Source organism: Tachysurus vachellii, chromosome 2 (genome assembly GCF_030014155.1).
Source record: "Tachysurus vachellii isolate PV-2020 chromosome 2, HZAU_Pvac_v1, whole genome shotgun sequence".
NCBI classification, from domain to species: Eukaryota; Metazoa; Chordata; class Actinopteri; order Siluriformes; family Bagridae; genus Tachysurus; species Tachysurus vachellii.
The window spans coordinates 25,256,901-25,278,492 of record NC_083461.1 but is presented as its reverse complement, the minus strand read 5'-3'; the positions used below and the strand labels follow the sequence as shown (position 1 = coordinate 25,278,492).

The window sequence follows — 21,592 nt, the reverse complement described above, 5'->3', positions numbered from 1 at the left end:
ACATGCCACTTGATTTGATTTAACAGTTGCTTACGTCAGGATTAAATAAACCATCTTGCACCATTATTGATATGGTGAAGTTTCCTGTGTAAAGTAAAGCTATGTATTTATAGCTTTACTTTTTACAGGAAACTTCACCATATCAATAATAACACTTGAGTTTTAATCCCTTTGTGTGGTGCGTTCATCACGCAAGCCCCTGTGTAAAGGATTACTATGGTAACAAATGCATATTAGAGCGGGCTTGTTCATATAAACCTGAATTAAGAAGAGCTGCTTTTAAAAAAGGTATCAAGACTTTTTGACCAATCGGATTTGAGAACTGAAGAGTGCTGAGGTATAAATCTTCATGTAGCTTTAAGCTAATATATGAGCTGATCATACACAACAGAGGTAAAGGCAACACTATCTGTCCGTTATTGTTGTGTCAGTCGGATCCGAGAACCTTAAACCATCTGACCTTGCAGTTACTTCCACACAGAGGTTAGTGAGGCTGCAGCGAGGGTGTTGAATGTCTTGCCGTGTGTGTGTGTGTGTGTGTTTGTGTGTTTTGACCTTGATGGGACAATTAGAGTTCTGTCCCCAAGAAGAAGGTTATTATTATATTGATTAGGTTTAGGTCTAAACATAACATTAATAACTGCATTAATAACCATGTCAGTGCTTGGTCCTTACAAGGAAAGTGAAACGTGTGTGTGTGTGTGTGTGTGTGTGTGTGTGTGTGTGTGTGTGTGTGTGTGTGTGTGTGTGTGTGAGAGAGAGAGAGAGTGTGAGTGTGAGTGTGTTTGTGTGTTCTACAAGGTTTCAAGTGCTTAGGGATGCATTAGCCATTTCCACACCATCATCACCAACACACTCCAGCACAAGACATTATGCAAATGAGTTGCTTGAAGTGTTTGAAGTACTTTACAGGAATTCTACTGAGCAAGGAGAAGATTTCAGAAGTAGAGAAATGATTGCATTCATAAATGATTTTTAAAAGTAAAATTAGAAGTCAAATTAGGAGTTGGTTACATAGGATTTTGTAATCTAGGGGAAAAAGGCTGCTGGATTAAAGTTTGGCCTAATGCCCATGCTCTTCTGTGTGTGTGTGTGTGTGTAGGATGGCTTCACTCCGTTGGCTGTAGCCCTGCAGCAGGGCCATGATCAGGTGGTCTCTCTGCTCCTTGAGAACGACACAAAAGGGAAAGTTCGTCTTCCTGCGCTCCACATTGCCGCCCGCAAAGACGACACCAAAGCTGCCGCTCTGCTACTCCAGAACGACCACAATGCCGACGTAGAGTCTAAGGTGATCTTCACACACCAGCCACCATCACACACTCGGTGCTTTCATGTCATTGGTAGAACTTGATGGTGCTTCACCGCTCTGTTTCTCAAATGTATAATAATGATTATAATCACTTTAAATGGGTCTGTATGTAATATTATTGATTATATAAGAATACAAAAAAAACACTCTCCTTATACTGTTAGGGATTTAGCCTTGCTGTAGATACCAGCACTAGAGGAAGCATCTCCAGTGCTGCATGTAGCTCACCGATTCTTCATGCACCATCCAGTTGAGCTCTTGTGATGTTTTGTGGCGTGGTGTGTGTGTGTGGTTGTGTTTTGTTCTGGTCTGTTTTTCTTGTTTTTGTGACTCTCCCTCACCATGAAGCAGCTTTCATTGGTACCACTGTGAGTGTGTGATACACTAACCGTGCCGTTCTCTCCCCCTTCTCGGGCCCATGGGTATGCGCTGCCGTAGATGATGGTGAATAGAACCACAGAGGTATATGTGCAGCGACTTTATGCCCTTCTCCTGCTCGCACCTGGCTGCTTCCTGTTAATGCCTCACCCTTTCCCTCTCTGTGTGCTTCGCTTTTCCTCATTTATTCGGGCCATAGCACAGTAGAATCATAGCACTGCGGGGCAAATAAAGAAAGGGTGGTATGGAGAGGAAAACCACAGTTGAGACTAAGACAGTTTAGGTATAGTGGGCAAATTAAGGGGTAGTTGATAGATTTGGGGATGTCGCTAGTATTATCAAAGGTCATCTAATTGTTGAGGTTTATATATTTAAATACATATATAAAAAAACTATCAGCCTTTTTTAAAGACTGTTCTAAAATTCAGCTCTTGGGTTATAAACAAAAACAGAGTCCAGAGTCCAAAAGAACTTGCTCCATCTTCTTCTCTCCAGTCATCTGATTTTATTCTGATGTTATCATTTGTCATTGTTTTTTGTTCAATTTCTTGACACTAAGCTGAAAGTTATTAGTTCCCTATAAAACAGGTCACACTGTAAGTATACAGTTACTAACAGTAGCTTTACATCATATGTCAGATACCCTCCACCCCGTGCAGAATAGTACCACCACAGGATACACTACTACCTCATCTGGGTCACTGCTGTGCTAAGAATGATCCAGCACCAAAATAATATCTAGTCAGACGTTGGTCCTATATAACAAAGATAGGCTGACAAATTGTGAATAGCAGTAGACAAGCTATGGTGTGTAATTGTATACGTATAAACTGTAGCATTATGGTAGATCTACCTTGCACCATAAGTATACCTAATTAAGTGGCAGGCAAGCAGTGACATGAAGAGTGATTATGCTGCTATAAAAAGGTGTGAGAATTCTGAGAACTTGGGATGGAGTTAGAGAAGACTCTCGGGCAGGAGTTAAATAGCACAGAGGAGATGGGGAGGTGCTAGATGCAGAAACGTTATCAGTAGAAGAGAAGGAGCTAGAAAGGAATTTAGATGGAAAGTGGAGCAGATGTGGTCTTCAGATGTGGTCTTGCTCCCAGACTAAATTATTCTCTAAATTCATTAACGTATGGTACTTACTGCATATAGTTACCCTAACACACACACACACACACCTCAGACTCACCTGATCATTAACTTTTTTTAACTCCCTACTGCTCACTAACCCCACTGAACAAACCTCACAGATTTACTGCACTATCCTAACACTTGCTGTTTTTTCCAGATGAGTTCTGATGAAATGTTCTGCCAAAAATAAACAATATTTACTAAGCTTTTATTCAATTTCAACAATTCCAATTCATGTAATCTTGCGTTATAGAATATTTGTCATTAGATTTATTTTAAAACATGTATGTTCTTGGCATGGAAGTAATATTAATTAGGTGGCAATTTGGTGCCATGCATTGTGGACTCACATGCATGTTTGCAAAGCAATCTTCTCCAGATGCATGGAGCTAGGATTCCTCAACAGCTTTATGTCTGTCTGATGTCTGGTGTAAAATTTTCTTTAGGGCTGGTGTTCGGTGACGCTCAAGATCTAAAGCCTGGAAGGAGCAAATGTCCTTTATTGGAAACCCACACCTCTTAAAGAAAATCGATATCTGTATTACCATTAGGCAAGACATCAGACATTTCACTGGTCTAGTCACAAATTCATACTGTAATAAGAATCTTCTTACTTTGGTGTGAAGGTTTTTTCTGAAGGACGTACAGCTTCTCCTAGCTCAGTGTATCTGTGAAAGGCTGGCTGAACTTTGCCTGGCTCTGTCTGGTCCTCTGCGGTTTGGGGATTTGGTGAGGGGTGTGTGTGTGTGTGTGTGAAGTCTTGACCAGTGTTCTCTCATTCTGACTCCTACAGAGTGGTTTCACCCCACTGCACATTGCTGCACACTATGGCAACATCAATGTGGCTACGCTGCTCCTCAATCGTGGTGCTGCCATGGACTTCAGAGCCAGGGTAAGACCTCATTACATCAAGGTTACTGACATACTGCGTAGGATAAATGGGATAGATAGTTAAAATAAATAGATGCTCACCCATCAAAGCATACCTTTGTATCTAGGTACCTACTTCACTGGCTACTCATCCACCTTTATATATCTACACACCAAACCAATTTACTCAACCACCTACTTGACTGTCTATGTTCCTTTATTCAGCATATGTACAATATAAGAGTTTTCACCCAACCAACCTACCTGAACATACTTATCCAACCAATTACAGTTTCTACTCACTCAACTAATAATCTATTTCATACCTACACATTTAACTACCTAGGTATGTATTGAGCTTTATTATTAATTAAAGGACCATAGAACCATCTGCCCTACGCATTTTTTTCCATCAACCCTACCTTCTGTACATACATCTTTACTCACCTATCTACCCACCCCACCACCCTAACCCAGCCAGATACCAATCAACCCATGTAGTTCTCTGCCCACCCAACCAAGCTACCGAACCACCAACAATAATATATAATTGCAACCAAACATTGTGTGCAGGTATATATGCATGGCTAACAACATGTGGATACCCGAACATCATAAATATGTTACCCTCCCCAGTCTATTGCCACATTTATTAAAAGCACAAATTTATTCAGAAATGATGCCCTGACACTTCACAGCATGATGCCCCCACTGCCCCTGTGCACAAAGAAGGTTCCATAAGGATGAAGTTGCAGTGGATGAACACAAGTGACCTCCATGGAACCCTTATCTTATCTCCACTAGACACATTTGGGATGAACTGGAACATTAAATGTTCACCTGACCTTCTTACCCAACATCATCGCCCAATTTCAGTAATGCTTATGTGGTTAAATGGACCAGTTTTAAAATAGGATGTTCAACAAGCACATATTGGTGTGATGGCACGGTCTCTATGTACTTTTGGCCATACAGTGTATGTAACTAAAAACCAGGTTACCTAATCACGTACCCAAATGTCTATCTACTTACAGAAATACATTTCTGAACCAACCAAATCAACCCAACTAACCAACCCACATACCAATCTACCAACTGATTGACCTATCTAACCAACCCATCCACTTAACCAACCAACATACAAATCTTAATCTCTATCCACCAAACCAACCTGCTCATCAGAGTCTAGAACACAACTGTGCCACATAATCTAACTCGAGATCTGTCTTGGTCCGATCTCACTGCACTCTTGTCTCATGGTGTTTATCCTCATGGTGTTGCAGTGAGTCAGACTTACTCTGTGTACAGTATATGTATAATGTACATCTACAGTGTGCATGTTACATGTCCAGTGTTCTGTCCAGTGTTCTGTCCAGTGGACTGTTTACATGTCCAGTGTTCACTTTATGTAGATTTGCCCTGTGCTGCTTTATAATGCGGGTATAAGTGGGACAATAGCACTGTTTACAGGGAAGCTGTAAAACCTCAGGAGGCGTCTCTGCTGTGATACACACACACACAGACACACACACAGACACACACACACACACACACACACACACAGTCACACACACACACACAGTCACACACACACACACACAGTCACACTCACACACACACACACACAGTCACACTCACACAGTCACTCACACACACAGTCACTCACACACACAGTCACTCACACACAGACGCACACACACAGTCACTCACACACACACTATCACTTACACACACACTGTCACTCACACACATACACACACACACACACACACACACTGTCACTCTAACACACACACACACACTGTCACTCTAACACACACACACACACTGTCACTCTAACACACACACATACAGTCACTCACACACACACAGTCACACACACACACACACACACACTGTCACTCACACACACACTGTCACTCTCACACACACTGTCACTCTCACACACACACTGTCACTCACACACACACACAGATTGTCACTTGCTCACACACACACACACACACTGTCACTCACACACACACAGTCACTCACATACACACATACACACACACTGTCTCACACACACACACACTGTCACACACTGTCACTCTAACACACACACACACACTGTCACTCACACACACAGTCACACACACACACACACACTGTCACACACACACACACACACACACACACACAGTCACTCACACACACACACTATCACACACACATACTGTCACTCTCACACAGCTGCAAACAGGAAATACAACCTCATAGTATGAATGTAATCTAACACACACACACAAGGGCACACACTGTCACTCTCACACACACACACTGTCACTCACACACACACACACAGAGTCACTCACACACACACTGTCACACACACACACACTGTCACTCACACACACAGTCACTTACACACACACTGTCACACACACACACACACACACACACCAGAATGGAGGCTGAAAAGATCATATTACAAGCGACTGTGTACCAATCGGACTTCAAAGTAAAGTTGACATTATGCAGCAGATGTGAAAAACAGAGTCTTAGTGAATAAAGTGTGAATCTGTTATTCCGTATTTCCACCTACTGAGGAAGGTAACGTGAGCTTGCATGTCGAATTTACTACAAACATCAATGAAATACTATGTTTATGCAGAGCACAGTGTCAGTGGATGACATCACATGTGTGTCTCACATCTTGTGTTTTCTTTGTTGAGAACTAAAGTCTGGAGATGTTGGGAATTTGAGTGCAGTATTATGATGTACAGCTGTCACTAGAGGGTGATGTTACTACATGTACCATAACAGCAGTTTTCTTTGGTATATTTCACCTCGAGTGAAACACAGCACCAGTGTTTATTAGTCAATGTAAACTATCATCATTTTTGTGCAGTAATATATGGGATACAGATATCAGCATTAGATTTTATTTTATAAGGTACATTAACACTCAGTGTCACTGTGTCCTGGTGTTTAGGGCAGTAGAAGATGTTGATCACTTGGAAAGTTAAAATTATGCAGAAATCTGAAAGAAATTCAAACTTAGATTGAAGTAAACGTTCTCAAGTCTTATCATTGTTGTTCCCTTAAACCGTTACAGAATGACATCACACCTCTCCATGTGGCGTCGAAGAGAGGAAACAGCAACATGGTCAAGCTGTTGCTGGAACGAGGAGCGCGCATCGATGCCAAAACCAAGGTCAGAGCCACCTGCGGTAACACCAAACACTTCATCTTTATATTTAACCCAGAGGAAGTGAGGTCATGCACATGATCACGCAAAGGAACGAATCAAAGAGACCAGATATAGCTGTGTGTCGATAGAAAACTTTTTTTAACATGATTTATAATATTATCAACTAGAGATGAGCCGGATACTCGGCTGAAACGAGTATCCGGTACGGATAAAGCACTTCTGCCGAGTACGAGTATTATACGAGTAATACGAGTCAATATCTGTGCTCGGATTGAATGAGAATCATCATTGGGTAGCTGATTGTGTCAGCGTTCTGTGATAGGCTAGTCACAGCGCCCCTCCCCTATACACATACAGATGTATTGTGTTGCTGTGTCTCGCTCTGCTCACTCACAGTCACACACAGAACAGCTCTCTGTCTCTCCCTCAGTCTCTCGGGTTCGCGGGTCTTTTCCGTTAACGTTTAGGGTTTCCTCAGCTTTTTACTTCGGGTTGTAACGTTAATAATACGTACTTACTAACCAGTAGAGTTCTGGTAAAAGTGGGTTCGTTCAGACGTGGTGCTTGCTTGGTAGAATGCGACTCGCATTGCGACTCTGCCTGTCGGAGATTTTTTTTCTTTTTTAAACCTTCAGCTGTCTCTAACCAGTAACCAGACACTGCGTGTCTGACACGTTTTTGCTGTATTTCATAAAAACATAAAGGTAGTAAGCTAGTGTTATAAATATTACAAATTAATTATTACCGGTTAAAGCCCCGCCCATTTCAAGACAAGCCCCAGGTTAGGCCCCACCCACTCAGAGTACGGATACGGATACAGATAATTCATATGGTTAACAGATACGGATACAGATACAGATAATGCTGTACTCGCTCATCCCTATTATCAACATATTGTTCCTATAGTCATGAAGCTCTTAGAGAGTGAAACACAAATTTGTCAATTTGTCCAGTGTCAGGACATTCAGAAGACTGATTCATGAGTCACAAATGTCACAGTAAAAGGGATCCATTTAAATGAAGTAGAAAGTGTGTGTTTTTTAATCCCACTCCTATTTGGTCCTATAGGAATTCCTCCTGCATTTATTTAAATACATTATAATTACACTCCCAGTGACCAAGATCCAAAGACTTATTTTGCATGTTGTATATTGTTTCTTCATTTATTCCACCAATTTCATTAATTTTGTTCATAAAAATTTTAGCCTTTTCTTTAATTTGATCTATACTATATGAGCGTATATACAGTATATAATAGAGTATAGTATTTAATACTCCTACAGCACACTGTGCTTGAGTGACAGCAGTCATATTACTTCAGTTCAGCATGTGTTTGACATTACTGATGCTTAGAAATTACGAGCAGCTGTTGTATTCATCGACTTTTCCAGTATACTTGAGAGAGCTGAGGGCTTTGTGCAGAAGACGTGCCAGAAGCAAATGTTGAAATGTGGATGGGGTTTTTAAAAGAGTCAGTTCTTCCACTTTTATTGTAACATGCTTCTTGTCCAACACGCAGGACGGTCTCACTCCACTCCACTGTGGAGCCAGAAGTGGCCATGAGCAAGTTGTGGAGATGTTGCTGGACCGTGGAGCTCCAATTCTGTCCAAGACTAAAGTAATGATTCATCACACATTGATGTAGTAATAACAACTGATAAGGACAATTATTATGTCACATAGATTTTTATTGTTGCACTGTTTTACTCTGTGCTCCCTATCCCTGATGATTACAGCCGTGTTCACCGCGTATGCGTGTTTTACAGAATGGACTGTCTCCGCTGCACATGGCCACACAGGGAGATCACCTGAACTGTGTACAGCTTCTGCTGCATCATGACGTACCTGTAGATGATGTCACCAATGATTACCTGACAGCGCTGCACGTGGCAGCCCACTGTGGACACTACAAAGTGGCAAAGGTCATCGTGGACAAGAAGGCGAATCCTAATGCCAAAGCACTGGTGTGTGGACACTTTACAGTTAAAATAAAAATAAATAATTATAACATTTAGATTATTTGACCAGGATCTAGTTGGTCAGACTAACACATATCCTGTTTGATTCAGAGTTGGCGAAATAAGTCCATAAATTATAGCAGTATTTATGTTTGCACACTTTGTGCTTCCTGTTCAGATTATATACTATAACGCATGTAGTTCACACTTCTGAGGTTGCCAGATATTTCTTCAGTAGAAGTGCGGAGAATTTTCTGGACTTCTTCTACTTTCATCTGCAAATCATCTGTTCCCACCTAACTCTATCTTCATCATCCTCTTCTCTCACACCAGTTACCTTCATGTCCTTATTTAACACATCCATATATCTCCTCTTTGTCCTTCCTCTTGACCTCTTACCTGCAGCTCCATCTCCAACATCCTTCTTCCAATATAACCGTCTCCCTCCTCTGTACATGTCCAAACCATCTCAATCTAGCCTCTCTGTCCTTGTCCCCAAAACAGCCAACCTGAGCTGTCCCTCTGATGTGCTCCTTCCTTATTCTGTCCGTCCTCGTCACTCCTAAGGAGAACCTCAACATCCTCATACTATGCTAGTATTAATTGTCACGTGAATCACTGCAAATCTGGTTAAATTGAATGATAAGGCTTCAGCATTCATTATTCAGCAGCTTACAAAACAACACTTGATCCAGCAAACTGTATTATTTTGCTTTTATTACTTTTTTTTATATTGTATATAACTCAGTTAAAACCCATTGTACTAAAACAAAGTATGGAATTATAACGTATGCAGAGGATGCTGTGTGTGTGTGTGTGTGTGTGTGTGTGTGTGTGACCCAACTCCTAGAGTCTATACTCTATGTAAATTACAGTTACTGAACAAGATACTTTAAAATGTTTACATACTTTAAAACTCTAAAAGAATGAAGTCTGCAGCCCAAAGATGTTGAAAGCATTATTAGTTTTCAATTTTATAATTTTCATCGTATCATTTATGCCTTATGTATGTTTTTATTTTAGTCTTAGTACATGGAATTAGTATCTGCTGCTTTCTCTACAGAATGTAACTTCATCTTCATCTCTGAGGCTCATCACTGAAATGTAACAGGACAAACATGAGCTTTACTACTGAGCAACTCTGTAAAACACACACACACACACACACACGCACACACACACTTGGCTGGGGCTGGGAGCATGCTGTCATGCTCTTAAGTAATTGGAAAAGAATGGGTGTGCCGCTGAAGTTCACAGTACGGGGGAAAGGGAACGAACTGAAAGGAAGCTGTAGAAATAAGGGTTTGGCAATACCATGCAGCAGCAGCAGACGTGCAGCTTTTCTGTTTAGCTAGAAATATACAGCTCTGTGTTTGTGTGTGAGAAGGTTGGATGATAGAGGGAACTGCTTTTTATTTGCCCTGGAGACGTTTCCCTGACTCTCGCTTTTCTTTTTAGAATGGTTTCACACCACTTCACATCGCCTGCAAGAAGAACAGGATCAAAGTGATGGAGCTGCTGCTGAAACATGGAGCGTCTATACAGGCAGTGACGGAGGTGAGAGAGTGTGTGTGTGTGTGTGTGTGTGTGTGTGTGGTCAGCTAGTTTTTTAACACATACACTATAATGATCTCAGCTTCAGTACTGTACCGCACGGTTGTGACAGACGCCTCGTCTGTAATGTTTTATATTTATGACACAATACCAGGTCTCTGTCAGCTACGGACAAGGTTTTTAGAGCTGTTTTGTAAAGAATAAAAATACAGCACATGCTGCATATCACTCAGTGTTTTATTCCACTTAATCCCCAGCATTTGAATCTAAGCTTTTTGGACTATTTATACTTAATATAGGCATTGTGTATTTAATGTTGTGGAATGTTAGAAAAACTATTTCCTGTAATCACTTATGTTACAACAGCTATAAACAGTCATTTCCTCTTCTCTTGAAGATAACAAGACAAAAAAAAAAACTCAGAGTGACTGTACAGAAACATCTCTGTACAGAAAGCTGCATCATATCCATCAACAATATGTATTTATTAGTGCTGAGATTCAGCTAATCTAAAGCCAAACGATTAAAAAAGAAAAAAAAATAACGTTAGTAATAAAATTAGGAAAATTTGTGTTCTGCACATGAAAGACTGAACTCTTCTCTTCTAAATGTCTTAAAACTCATTGTTAAGATTGTACAAGGGCTTGCGGAATTTTAGCACAGTAAGAAATCCCTGGCTGTGATAAACTCCTGCTGTAACATAAACTTGTAGAATTGAATGTGATTTTTTTTTAAACACCGATCTCTTCTCTTGCTGCTCTCTCATTATGCTCATGTTTTAACACAATAATGAGGTCATATCAATTCCCAGAACTTCAAAGTTGCGAGTTTCTAACCCTCTCTCTCTCCCTCGCTTCTTTATCTGCCAGTCTGGACTCACGCCGATTCATGTGGCTGCTTTTATGGGGCACGAAAACATTGTGACTCAGTTGATGAATCATGGTGCATCGCCAAACACAACCAACGTGGTGAGTAGTGGAACATTATCACTCCCTCCACTCCTCTTCTTGTGAGTTACAATCCACCACACATTTAAACTCTAAGGAACACACCACACTGAGGCTGATAAAGCAAAAACAATGAAGAGAACTCCGGCGTGTGCTGAGAGAAGTGTTCAGCTCTTGTCTGAAACCTGTCGTTGTCCCGTGTTTCTGATGCCCTGATGCTATAAGGCCTTTCAGGGTAATAACAGACTTGTTTTTTTTTTTACCTAAATAGGGGTCTGAGAGAGCAGGTCTGGGCTTCCAACACTTCTGTAATTATAGTTTGAGGCCAGCAGGCTGACTGTAATCATGTGCAACTGTCCATCCCCCCTCCTCCTCCTCTTCCTCCTCCACCTCCTCCCTTAGACAGAAGTTTGCTTTGGGTGGTGTGTGTAGCAGCAGTTGTAATAAAGCCGACTGGATGGAAAGAAAAGTGGGCTGGCTTTAGCTAATAGACTACACAGACGAGCACATGGGCATATATACAGAGACAGAGAGACAGAGACAGAGAGACAAAGGCTTATTGTCCTGCTGTGGTGGTTCCCAGAAGCTTACGTGTTGAGTCGGTGGTGCCCTTGTGTGTGTGTGTGTTGTAGAGGGGAGAGACAGCGCTCCACATGGCCGCCAGGGCTGGACAGACGGGTGTAGTGAAATACCTGGTGCAGAACGGAACTCACGTTGATGCCAAGTCCAAGGTATGATTAAAAACTTTTTAGTTATTGTTTAAACCATAACTGAGCATAATGTAACCATAAAGTGTGCAGCTCACTGTACTGTGTGTATGTGATACAGTAAATGTTATAACGTAAATGTTGTTCTAACATGGCTGTAATGTTGGACTATTAATTATAATGTAGATTTAACATAGAGCGTAAAGGCATTAGAATATATAACCTCAGTTTCTTTATTAAAGCAGTGTGTGTGTGTGTGTGTGTGTGTGTGTGTGTAGGATGACCAGACTCCGCTGCATATCTCCAGTCGTCTGGGGAAGCCTGAGATTGTGCAGCTGTTATTGCAGCACGGAGCCTCGCCCGACTCCACCACCACGTCTGGATACACACCGCTGCACCTGGCAGCCCGCGAAGGCCACAAAGACGTAGCCTCAATACTGCTGGACCAGGGAGCTTCACTGAGCATCACCACCAAGGTGTGTCTCACACACACACACACACACACACACACACACACACACACACACACACATACGTTGACTGTCCAGTCATGGAGTTCCCCAGAATGTCTCGTTTCTCCTGGTCAGCACTTCACACCATACGCAGGCTTTAGGCTGACGTTGCTTATAGAAACTATTTACACATGAGCTCCATTTACACCTCTGAGCACATTAGTGAGTCACTGAACTTGATCCCACTGTGAGGTTCACTAATACTGTAAATAGTTTTTATTTCACAGTCACATCTTATACTCCAGCACTTTAGCTTAGCTTCATATCAGCTGATTCATCTCCGAGCTGCACTAGCATAAACCGACCAATCAGTGAGCAGCATTCCTTCACGCTTCTTACTTTGTCGAAACATACTTCTCGTGTATTTATCATGTGTTTTAAGTCATGAAAACAAGTGTTTTATATCACATCTATGTCCCAAATATCCCAGAGCCACCTTTTTTTCCGCTCATCGTCCCACATGGCTTTCTCATTAAGTAAAGATAAATTGATTCATTTCTATATATATATATATATATATATATATATATATATATATATATATATATATATATATATATATATATATATATCCTGAATTTCCATATTTCTATAAAGCTGCTTTGTGACAGTATCCAGTGGCGTTATACGAATCGAACCGAATCGAACTACTCTGTACTAGTATATTCTAATCATCTACAGAAGATCTTGTTTTGTTTGTCTTGTTTTGTTCCGTAGACGATTGTGACGATTCAGCGGTTATGAAGATGAGTGTATAGTTACACAGTTATGGTTCATGCACTTTGTCCTGAAAAGATTTTTTCCTACAGATAATTACTCAGAAAGGTTATCGAATTGTCGTTCATCTATCGTTCATGCACTTCAACTTCTACAGATTCTGCAGATCTTCATGTGTGTGTCAGCAGAGTTCCTGTAGATAATTCTGCAGTGCAGTGCTGTGTGTTTGTGACTCACCGGCTGCTACGGGTCTCTGGAGGTGTTTGGTTCTGTCCTGTACTGTGTGTGACTGCACTGGAGCAGCTGTACTGTGTGGGAGGTGGATACACACACACACACACAGTTCCTGAGCAAAGTTTCCACCACGCTTTCAGCACGTCTGGATCGTCCCAGCTAGCAGAACCTCCTTGTTATCCGGTCATCAAAATCCCAACCAAAGAGATTTCTCAGTTGTCATGCCAACACATGCAAAAACAAGCCAAAAACATATTTTTAGCAATTTTTCTTGGCTGGATTGAGTGTGTGGATGTGCAGAAATTCTTCCCTTTTATTAACATATTGACCGTGTTAGCCATTTTTTGCTAGCACACACTGGGATTTTCTCAGGGTTTCACGAGGAAAGACGAGGCGAACCTTCAGGGCAGATGACCGAGTAGATCCGTCTTACTCAGTGCCTAATAAACAGAGACACATTCATATGTATGAGGTTTCATCCTTCTCACCATGTTGAACAGTCACTGACTGATGGATTTCAGAAGGCGGATCAGCACTGGGTGTGTTTTTCTGATTGTGCAGCTTAACAATGTGTGTTGTTCCACTCACTGCTTTGTTTTTGTATCATGTATGTGTGAGATGGTGACCCTCAGCAAACTGATGACACATTCATGCTCACAGCTCTAAAACATCTGTCATGTAATTGTGCGAGTTCTAACTAGGGCTGGTTAAGCAACACAATACAACACAATACAACACTGTTTGTGTTTGGAAGAATAAGTATATAAGCTCACAGACACCCATCATTGCTCAGCGTTGCTTTGACTGACAGCTCAGTAAGAGTGTGAGATCCTTCCCAAGAGTGGCTGTGACATCCCCACCAATCAAACTCAATCAAAAATGTCTTGATGTCACATGTTAGTGGTATCCCAGCTACATACACAGCAGATAGAAGGAGTCTCCAGTGTTAGAAAACAGGCTTAAACCTGATGAAACATGAAACAGGGTTAAAGCTGATGAAACAGCAATGTTGGCCTAGGATTGTTCATCAGTCATGGTCATGTAGATGAGATGAACAATCCTTAGACCAACATTGCTGAATGTTGCCAAGTATTGGAATCTGCTGCGCGGGAAAGTCTTGACTGATCATATGTACCAGGGTTGTGAGCTGAAGGTACACCAGAAACACTGAACTGAAACTCTCAGTGAATAACTCAGTAGGAGAAAAGAAATGAAAGAGATTTTTCACACTGCACTTAAACCAGGTGGAACACCAGCTTCATTCTACACCCTGATTTAATTTATTTCCTTAGACACGACAGGAAATAATGTAAATGTAAATAATGTCCTTTATACGACGGCTTGTATTCAAGTGGAATTAAGGCAAACAAAAGCTCCTGGTGGTGGTTTTTATCTAATCATATACTACTGATGGTGTAAATATGTAAATAAGAAGGTAGCACCAGTTTTTAGGAAAGTACAGTATGAAACATGAAATTATAAAGAGACAGGATTCAGTGTTAATCCCAGGTAAAGTCTGAGCAGTCAAACAACATAACCTAGGATTCTGTTTAGCCAGAGTTTACAATCACCCAGGGAATTATTTCAGGAGTGAAAAGACCTGATGACAGCGTACGGATCATGAGGGATAAAATGTACACCAGTCGTACTGTCGTTGGAGACAGATACCAACATTAGTTGAGTATCTGAGATGTTTGCACCGTGCTGCATGGATCAAAGGCAGCTTTTCACCACCGAACAAACACAAACACTGTGTTATATCCGTGTGTCGTCGTCCTTGTGAATGACCTTCAGCGGTCCCACTGACTCGTCCACAGCTACACTGACGATATCAGAACGCTTATCTTGATGATTGCTCGGTTTATATGAAAGCGTATCAACCTCGCAGTGAAAGCTGATCTGTTAAACACACGATGTTTCTACACGATTGTCATCAGAAACAAACTGATGATTACACAACAGGATATTGTGCAACAAGGATTACATTATTACTCTAGAATAAAATCGTACTGTCGCAACGTTTTAACCGCCACTTTCCAAGGTGTTTGTTTTAGCATCATGTGCAGTTTGACTTGCGGTAAAGTGGCGTTTTATTTCTTTCTTTTTTTCAGAAGGGATTCACACCTCTACACGTGGCAGCTAAGTATGGCAAAATAGAGGTCACCAACCTCCTGCTGCAAAAAAGAGCTCCTGCAGATGCATCAGGAAAGGTAATGTCCAGTAGTATCATGATGAGTAAATCCTTTCCAAGAGCATCGTGTCACTGCCGTGAGGCCAGAAACATGACCACGACAAATTAAAAAAAGAATGCATGCCTTGAGACACAAGTCATCCTGAGCTTTTATTTTCCCAGTTTCTTTCTTTTTGTTGTTTTGCCAAACTATGGTCTGTCTTCTAAGAACTGCTAGTTCAGAGAAGGAAAAATACACATCACTATCTCGTGTAAATCAGCGGTGAAGGATTAAAGCCGCTCCCTCTGCACTCCACATACAGGGAGACTGTGAATGTGTACATGACTTTAACGCTGCGTCCCAAATGACTTGTTCACTTACACTACACATTATGTACCCTAGTGTCTAGTGTATGAATTTGTGAAAGTGTAGAATCATCTAAAAAGGAGCATTAATGTTTTTTTTTTACTAATAGGAAGCATAAGTCATTTCCCAGTCGTAATGCTGCTGCTGTAGCTTTAGCAGAATACAGTGAATTTTATAAATGTCATAGAAAAGAAATCACACAATGTGAGCTAGAAAATGGCACAGAATAGCACAGTGTATACAGTAAGTATGTGATTTGGGACAAGACAGTGTGCTATATTCTGACCTGCTTTTCCGTATCTACACATTAATGACGTTACGAGGAACGCAAGAAAATGTGCATCGGTTAATGTGAGAATTTCTAGAACCATCTATGCAACAATATCCTGGCAATAATACCTAGAGAGACCTCATTAGAATCTCATTTCAGTGATGGTCATTGTCTCACTCACACAGTTTAATGTATTAGACAGTTACATTTGACAGCAGAAAATGCACAAAGAAATACAAAACCATCTTCAGTCCCCATTTTCTATCCCCTATTTTTTTGGGATTAAGAACAAACTCTTGTCGTAGCAGAAGAAGCCTTGAAGCTTCAGAGGAACTGAGGAACTGAATTGTCCTTCACAGAAATGCATCTTGAAGCCTTAACTGTCCTGGAGTAAATATTTATGTAATTTTGAACTCTGAATACAGTCCAGAAAACGTAAAGTTTTTTATATTTTACTCTCCATTGCTGGTGTATATTGTCTAATGAGGTCTAATGTATGATGCATGTCTGGAAAACTGTTATCCATCTGTGGAGGACAAAATTAGCTTTTAATAGAGCTAACGTGAGTAATGTGCATGTATGGGTCTGATCATGAGTCTCCGAGCTGTATAGCAGTTGTGTAAATCTGATGGTGCGCCTTTCTTCTCATTCTCTAAGTGTGTGTGTGTGTGTGTGTGTGTGTGTGTGTGTGTGTGTGTGTGTGTGTGTATTTATGTGTGTGTGTGTGTGGGGGGTGTTTGTAGAGCGGACTAACTCCACTGCATGTAGCTGCGCACTACGATAACCAGAAAGTGGCACTTCTTCTCCTGAACCAGGGGGCTTCTCCCCATGCAGCTGCCAAGGTACTAGCCTACACAACCACACACACACTCACTCACTCACACACACATTAGTGCATCCACTACACAATAAGCACCACTCCCTTTAAATCCCCCACAGCCTGATACCACTTCTAGGTCACATTCCTTTCTTTTTCCATCATGTAACTTTCAGTCCAAACGTCATGCTGTAAAGTATGTGTCCTCATTAACACCGCTCTCGGACACGCTTCGTGCACTGGTGTGTTGTTGGTGAGCTTCAGGATCTTCACATAGTTCCTGATCATTATCTCTGTTGCCTCGTGATCCCAGGAACAAACAATCTGCCCTTCAGAAAGCCTTTACAGAACTGGTCTCAGCCTGTTGGGAAAGCAGCATGCTGAACCAATTAGAAGTGTTTGGTACTGTAGGAGCGTTGTCACTGTGTGGCGAGGCGTCCGGGATCTTTTCATTTAACCTCACTTGACTCAGCTGGAAAATAACACGTATTGGCCGTGTAGTCAACGTGTAGTCACAACTAATTTACATGCTCTGGATCTGCTCTTCTCTGACTAGGTATTTTTTTATTGATGATGACGTATTATCATTATTGTTTTATTTATTTATTTATTTTACATTTTTTTTTTTTTTTTTACATTAAAAGGCTGGTTAAAAAAATTGGCAACAAAGCACAAACCGAGCCAATGGACAGAGCTGAAAGGAGATAAAAAAAGAGGAAATAAGTCCTGGTTTTGATACACAGACCTTTATTATAAATCTAGTTATTTGTAGAATTTTTTTGTAAATTATCGACCATCACTCATTACTCTGTTCTCAGTTCTTGGGTGATTTTATGATTTATACTCACACTTAAGTAAAGCTTTGTTTGTTTAGATTCAATCATCCATCTCTGCATATCTGACCAGTGAATGACATCGTTAGCATGTATTCAGCTGAACAAACCCCAGAACCAACACCACTCTGTTTCTGGTGTGTTGAAATACGTGCAGTATGAACGAAGTCGCACTCAAACCAGCTTACTAATAATTGTGAAAGTGACAGCAACAGCTTTACATCAGAAATAAATCAAACCCTCGAGACTCTAAAGATTTATTACATTAAAGTCACATTGTTGTCCTTCTCATTTTTGACCACTAGTCACTGTTTCTGGATTTGGGCTACTGGGCACGTTGCAGTGAGTTCTAGAAAATATCTGTTGACATTTTATAACAACATCATTAGTGACTCAACAGAGGTCATTAGTATTTCATCTGTATTATGAATGATGAAGCTCTGACCTGAAGAACTTGAACAAGTTCTGAACAAGTCACCACTGAGACGTTCCCTAAAAGAACTTTGAAGTTTAAAGACTCTTCTTCTGAGACTTCACTGATAGGAAGAAGTGAACCAGTTCAATCTGCTGCTCTTCCTGGCTGAATAGCTGTAGTGTGGAGATGGCTGTTTTGTTCCTGGCCACTAATTCCTGCCATGACATCACCACCACTGCTGCTGGCAATCCCATTCAGTGACATTTAGGGAACTGCTCTCTTTCCAAACCTTGTCTTTTTTCCCCCCTTTCTCTTTCTCCCAGCCTCTGGCATCGTCTGACACGTGTTATGTTGGGTTTGAAGAAGCAGGGCTGGCTTGTAGATTTGGAAATCCCATAAATCTGTGGGCAGCAGTGGCGACAGTTTCCACATTCGTGGTTTTACAGTCGAGGCAAAATGGGAAACGCATTCTCTGCTTCATGCTCTAGACTCGTTCTGTACACGATCTAAAAATGACTTGATGTAGAGAAAAAAAAACAACAGCATTCCTTAATATATATCTCAGAGCCTCCATCATCTTTAGTTCTACTGAAATAAACAATATCAGTTCCTTACTTTTAAACATAACCCTGATTTCATCATCATTCCTGATGAACGCTCATGGTCCTTAATTGCTCCTGTCCTCTTCGATCTCTTAGAATGGCTACACTCCTCTACATATAGCTGCCAAGAAGAATCAGATGGAGATCGCCACCACGCTGCTGGAATATGGCGCTGATACCAACGCCACCACTCGACAGGGCATTAGTCCTCTCCACCTGGCTGCCCAGGAGGGCAACGTGGACATGGTCACCTTGCTGCTTGCACGTGATGCCACCATCAACATGGGCAACAAGGTACGAACACTAAATGCACAGTCAATATAGGTTCAGACGATTATTATTTATCAGTATTATTCTACATCTGATCTGTATCTGTGTTCAGTCTTCACTCAGGTGCTTGAGGTGAATGTCTGACAGCACTTAGATTAGGATCTTCAAGCATTTCACATGTCCAAATGATTTAACCCTTTTTACCAGTACGCTGGCGTTTGACTGATCAGACATTTACAGCTTAATCCAATGAATTATTTTATCTCTCGGATCTAAAACGATTCAGGACTCTGTTGGCTTTCAGTGTGGGATGTTTTTCCCTCTGTTGATAATCTTACACAGAATTCTAGCTGATGATAATGAACACCTTCACATTTTAGATAATTATGAACAAACACATGAAAAAAAAAACTGACCAGCTTTCTATGAAAATATTTTGTTAGAAAATCTTTAAATTCACGTGACTACACAGCCCTGAATGTCTACTCTCATATTAAACACCACTGTAGAGTGGGACAAAAAAATCTATACTGATAAATGCTGATAAATCTTAGAGTAACATGAAGATTTGACTAGTTCTAAGAACATACAAATGAGAGAACTTGTCATGAGTAACCCTGATATTTAAGGCTTAATCATTACATTATATTTGTTATCATTTGTCTGACGAACATGTCATTATGTCTCATTTACCCACCGAGCTGTTGAGAGTTAATGGCCTTGCTCAAGGCTCCGGTGTCTTACAGCGCGCCCTGGAGTCGAGCTGTTAACTAAGCAAGTGGGCTGTAGACTTATAGACCTTCACCTGTGTGAAAATAACAGCACTGACACATGAATTTCTCCTTGAGAGGAAGCAAACCTTCACAAACTTAACAACAACTAGTCCGTGTGCTCTTTTCCAGTCTGCCACAAATATCATATTTTGCCATATTGATTTACAGAAAGTTCTTTGGCACAAAGTTCACATTATGAGGAATTAATCCCAAAATTCTGAGGTGTTTAACTGCTGCTTATACAACAAAAAACAAGTAATATTTAACTTTCAGGCATTTTACAGTAACACATTTGTTTCATATCGAGCACATCATGCACACTTAATTACAGTTTCATCACCTTGATTTAGCAGCACATGGGTCACATTCAGCTGGTACTGAATTTTGAGACGACTACATTTACATTTACGGCATTTAGCAGACACCCTTATCCAGAGTGACTTACATTTTTTATTTCCAATTTATACAAATGAGCAATGGAAGGTTAAGGGCCTTGCTCAGGGGCCCAGCAGTGGCGGCTTGATGGACCTGGGATTCGAACTCATGACCCTCCGATCAGTAATCCAATGCCTTAACCAGTAAGCTACCACATCCCCTGACTACAAACTTATCTTAATTTAACCGGACGGGTTTAATCCAGATGAATTGGTCATGAGATTGTAACAGATTCCTCACGATGTGTGTTTAAGTAACTGAAGTTAGTGAGTTCGATCCCAGGTCCACCAAGCTGCCACTGTTGGGCCCCTGAGCAAGGCCCTTAACCCTCAATTGCTCAGCTGTATAAAAAAAAAAAATGAGATGATGTAAGTCGCTCTGGATAAAGGCGTCTGCCAAAATGATGTAAATGTAAATTAACCCGTATTACTGTCGTCTATTTTCTGGATATCAGTGTGAGACAGTAAGAGAACAGAACACACACACACACACAGTACTCAGGTGATTTTCATCGAGGAGAAAATCTGCTCTTAATTTCACAAAGGTAAAAGTCTATCTGTTAGAGGGAGTTTAAAATAATCGCTGTTTATTAGTACAGATGAATTTGAGGAGCAGACTTTGAGAGTGAATAAACCCTGAGTACACAAAACACACTCCACAAGGCAGCGTTCTCACGGAGAACCGCAGAGGAACACAGAGATCTACTTCACTGCAAAGTAGACTGAGAGCTCTTTCTAAAACCTCACGACTGGTAAACATGCTGCCTACAGAGCAGATGTGCTCGCGGTGCACAGAGTTTCATTCCAGCTGTGACTTGAGGAGAGCAGGACAGCAGATAAGATGGAGACCGGTCAGAACTGGAGCATTATCAGTTTACAAAATGTAGAGTTGCAACAAATAGAAATTTCAACAGCTCTAGTACTGAGACATGGGGAATTTGTTACTGAACCGGGAGCAAGTTTCTTTTTTGAATAGTTTTTTAGGTTCAACTGAAGTGAAATATAATTTTTCTAAAAAAAAAAAAAAAAAATCAACTAAAAAAAAAACTAGTGAAGCCTTTTCTTTCTCCTGCTTCTCTTTCTTGTTCTTCGTTATCTACTTCTTCTTATGTTTTTTTTATCAT

At 40.9% G+C, this 21,592-nt stretch overlaps 1 protein-coding gene across 11 annotated transcripts in view; it reads left to right on the top strand.

Moving 5' to 3' along the window:
- The window catches only part of ank3b (ankyrin 3b), a 142,659-nt gene that overhangs the window by 80,700 nt on the left and 40,367 nt on the right, over positions 1–21,592 (top strand). For 8 of the 11 annotated variants that reach the window (XM_060863991.1, XM_060863994.1, XM_060863997.1 and 5 more), the window contains exons 6-18: positions 1,103–1,288; positions 1,748–1,771; positions 3,618–3,716; positions 6,792–6,890; positions 8,407–8,505; positions 8,654–8,851; positions 10,304–10,402; positions 11,269–11,367; positions 11,979–12,077; positions 12,332–12,529; positions 15,628–15,726; positions 17,068–17,166; positions 19,088–19,285. In XM_060863991.1, coding sequence (XP_060719974.1) covers positions 1,103–1,288; positions 1,748–1,771; positions 3,618–3,716; positions 6,792–6,890; positions 8,407–8,505; positions 8,654–8,851; positions 10,304–10,402; positions 11,269–11,367; positions 11,979–12,077; positions 12,332–12,529; positions 15,628–15,726; positions 17,068–17,166; positions 19,088–19,285 — 1,596 coding nt within the window. The remainder of the gene's footprint in view (positions 1–1,102; positions 1,289–1,747; positions 1,772–3,617; positions 3,717–6,791; positions 6,891–8,406; positions 8,506–8,653; positions 8,852–10,303; positions 10,403–11,268; positions 11,368–11,978; positions 12,078–12,331; positions 12,530–15,627; positions 15,727–17,067; positions 17,167–19,087; positions 19,286–21,592) is intronic. The other 3 variants (XM_060864000.1, XM_060863999.1, XM_060863993.1) reach the window with 1 other exon arrangement.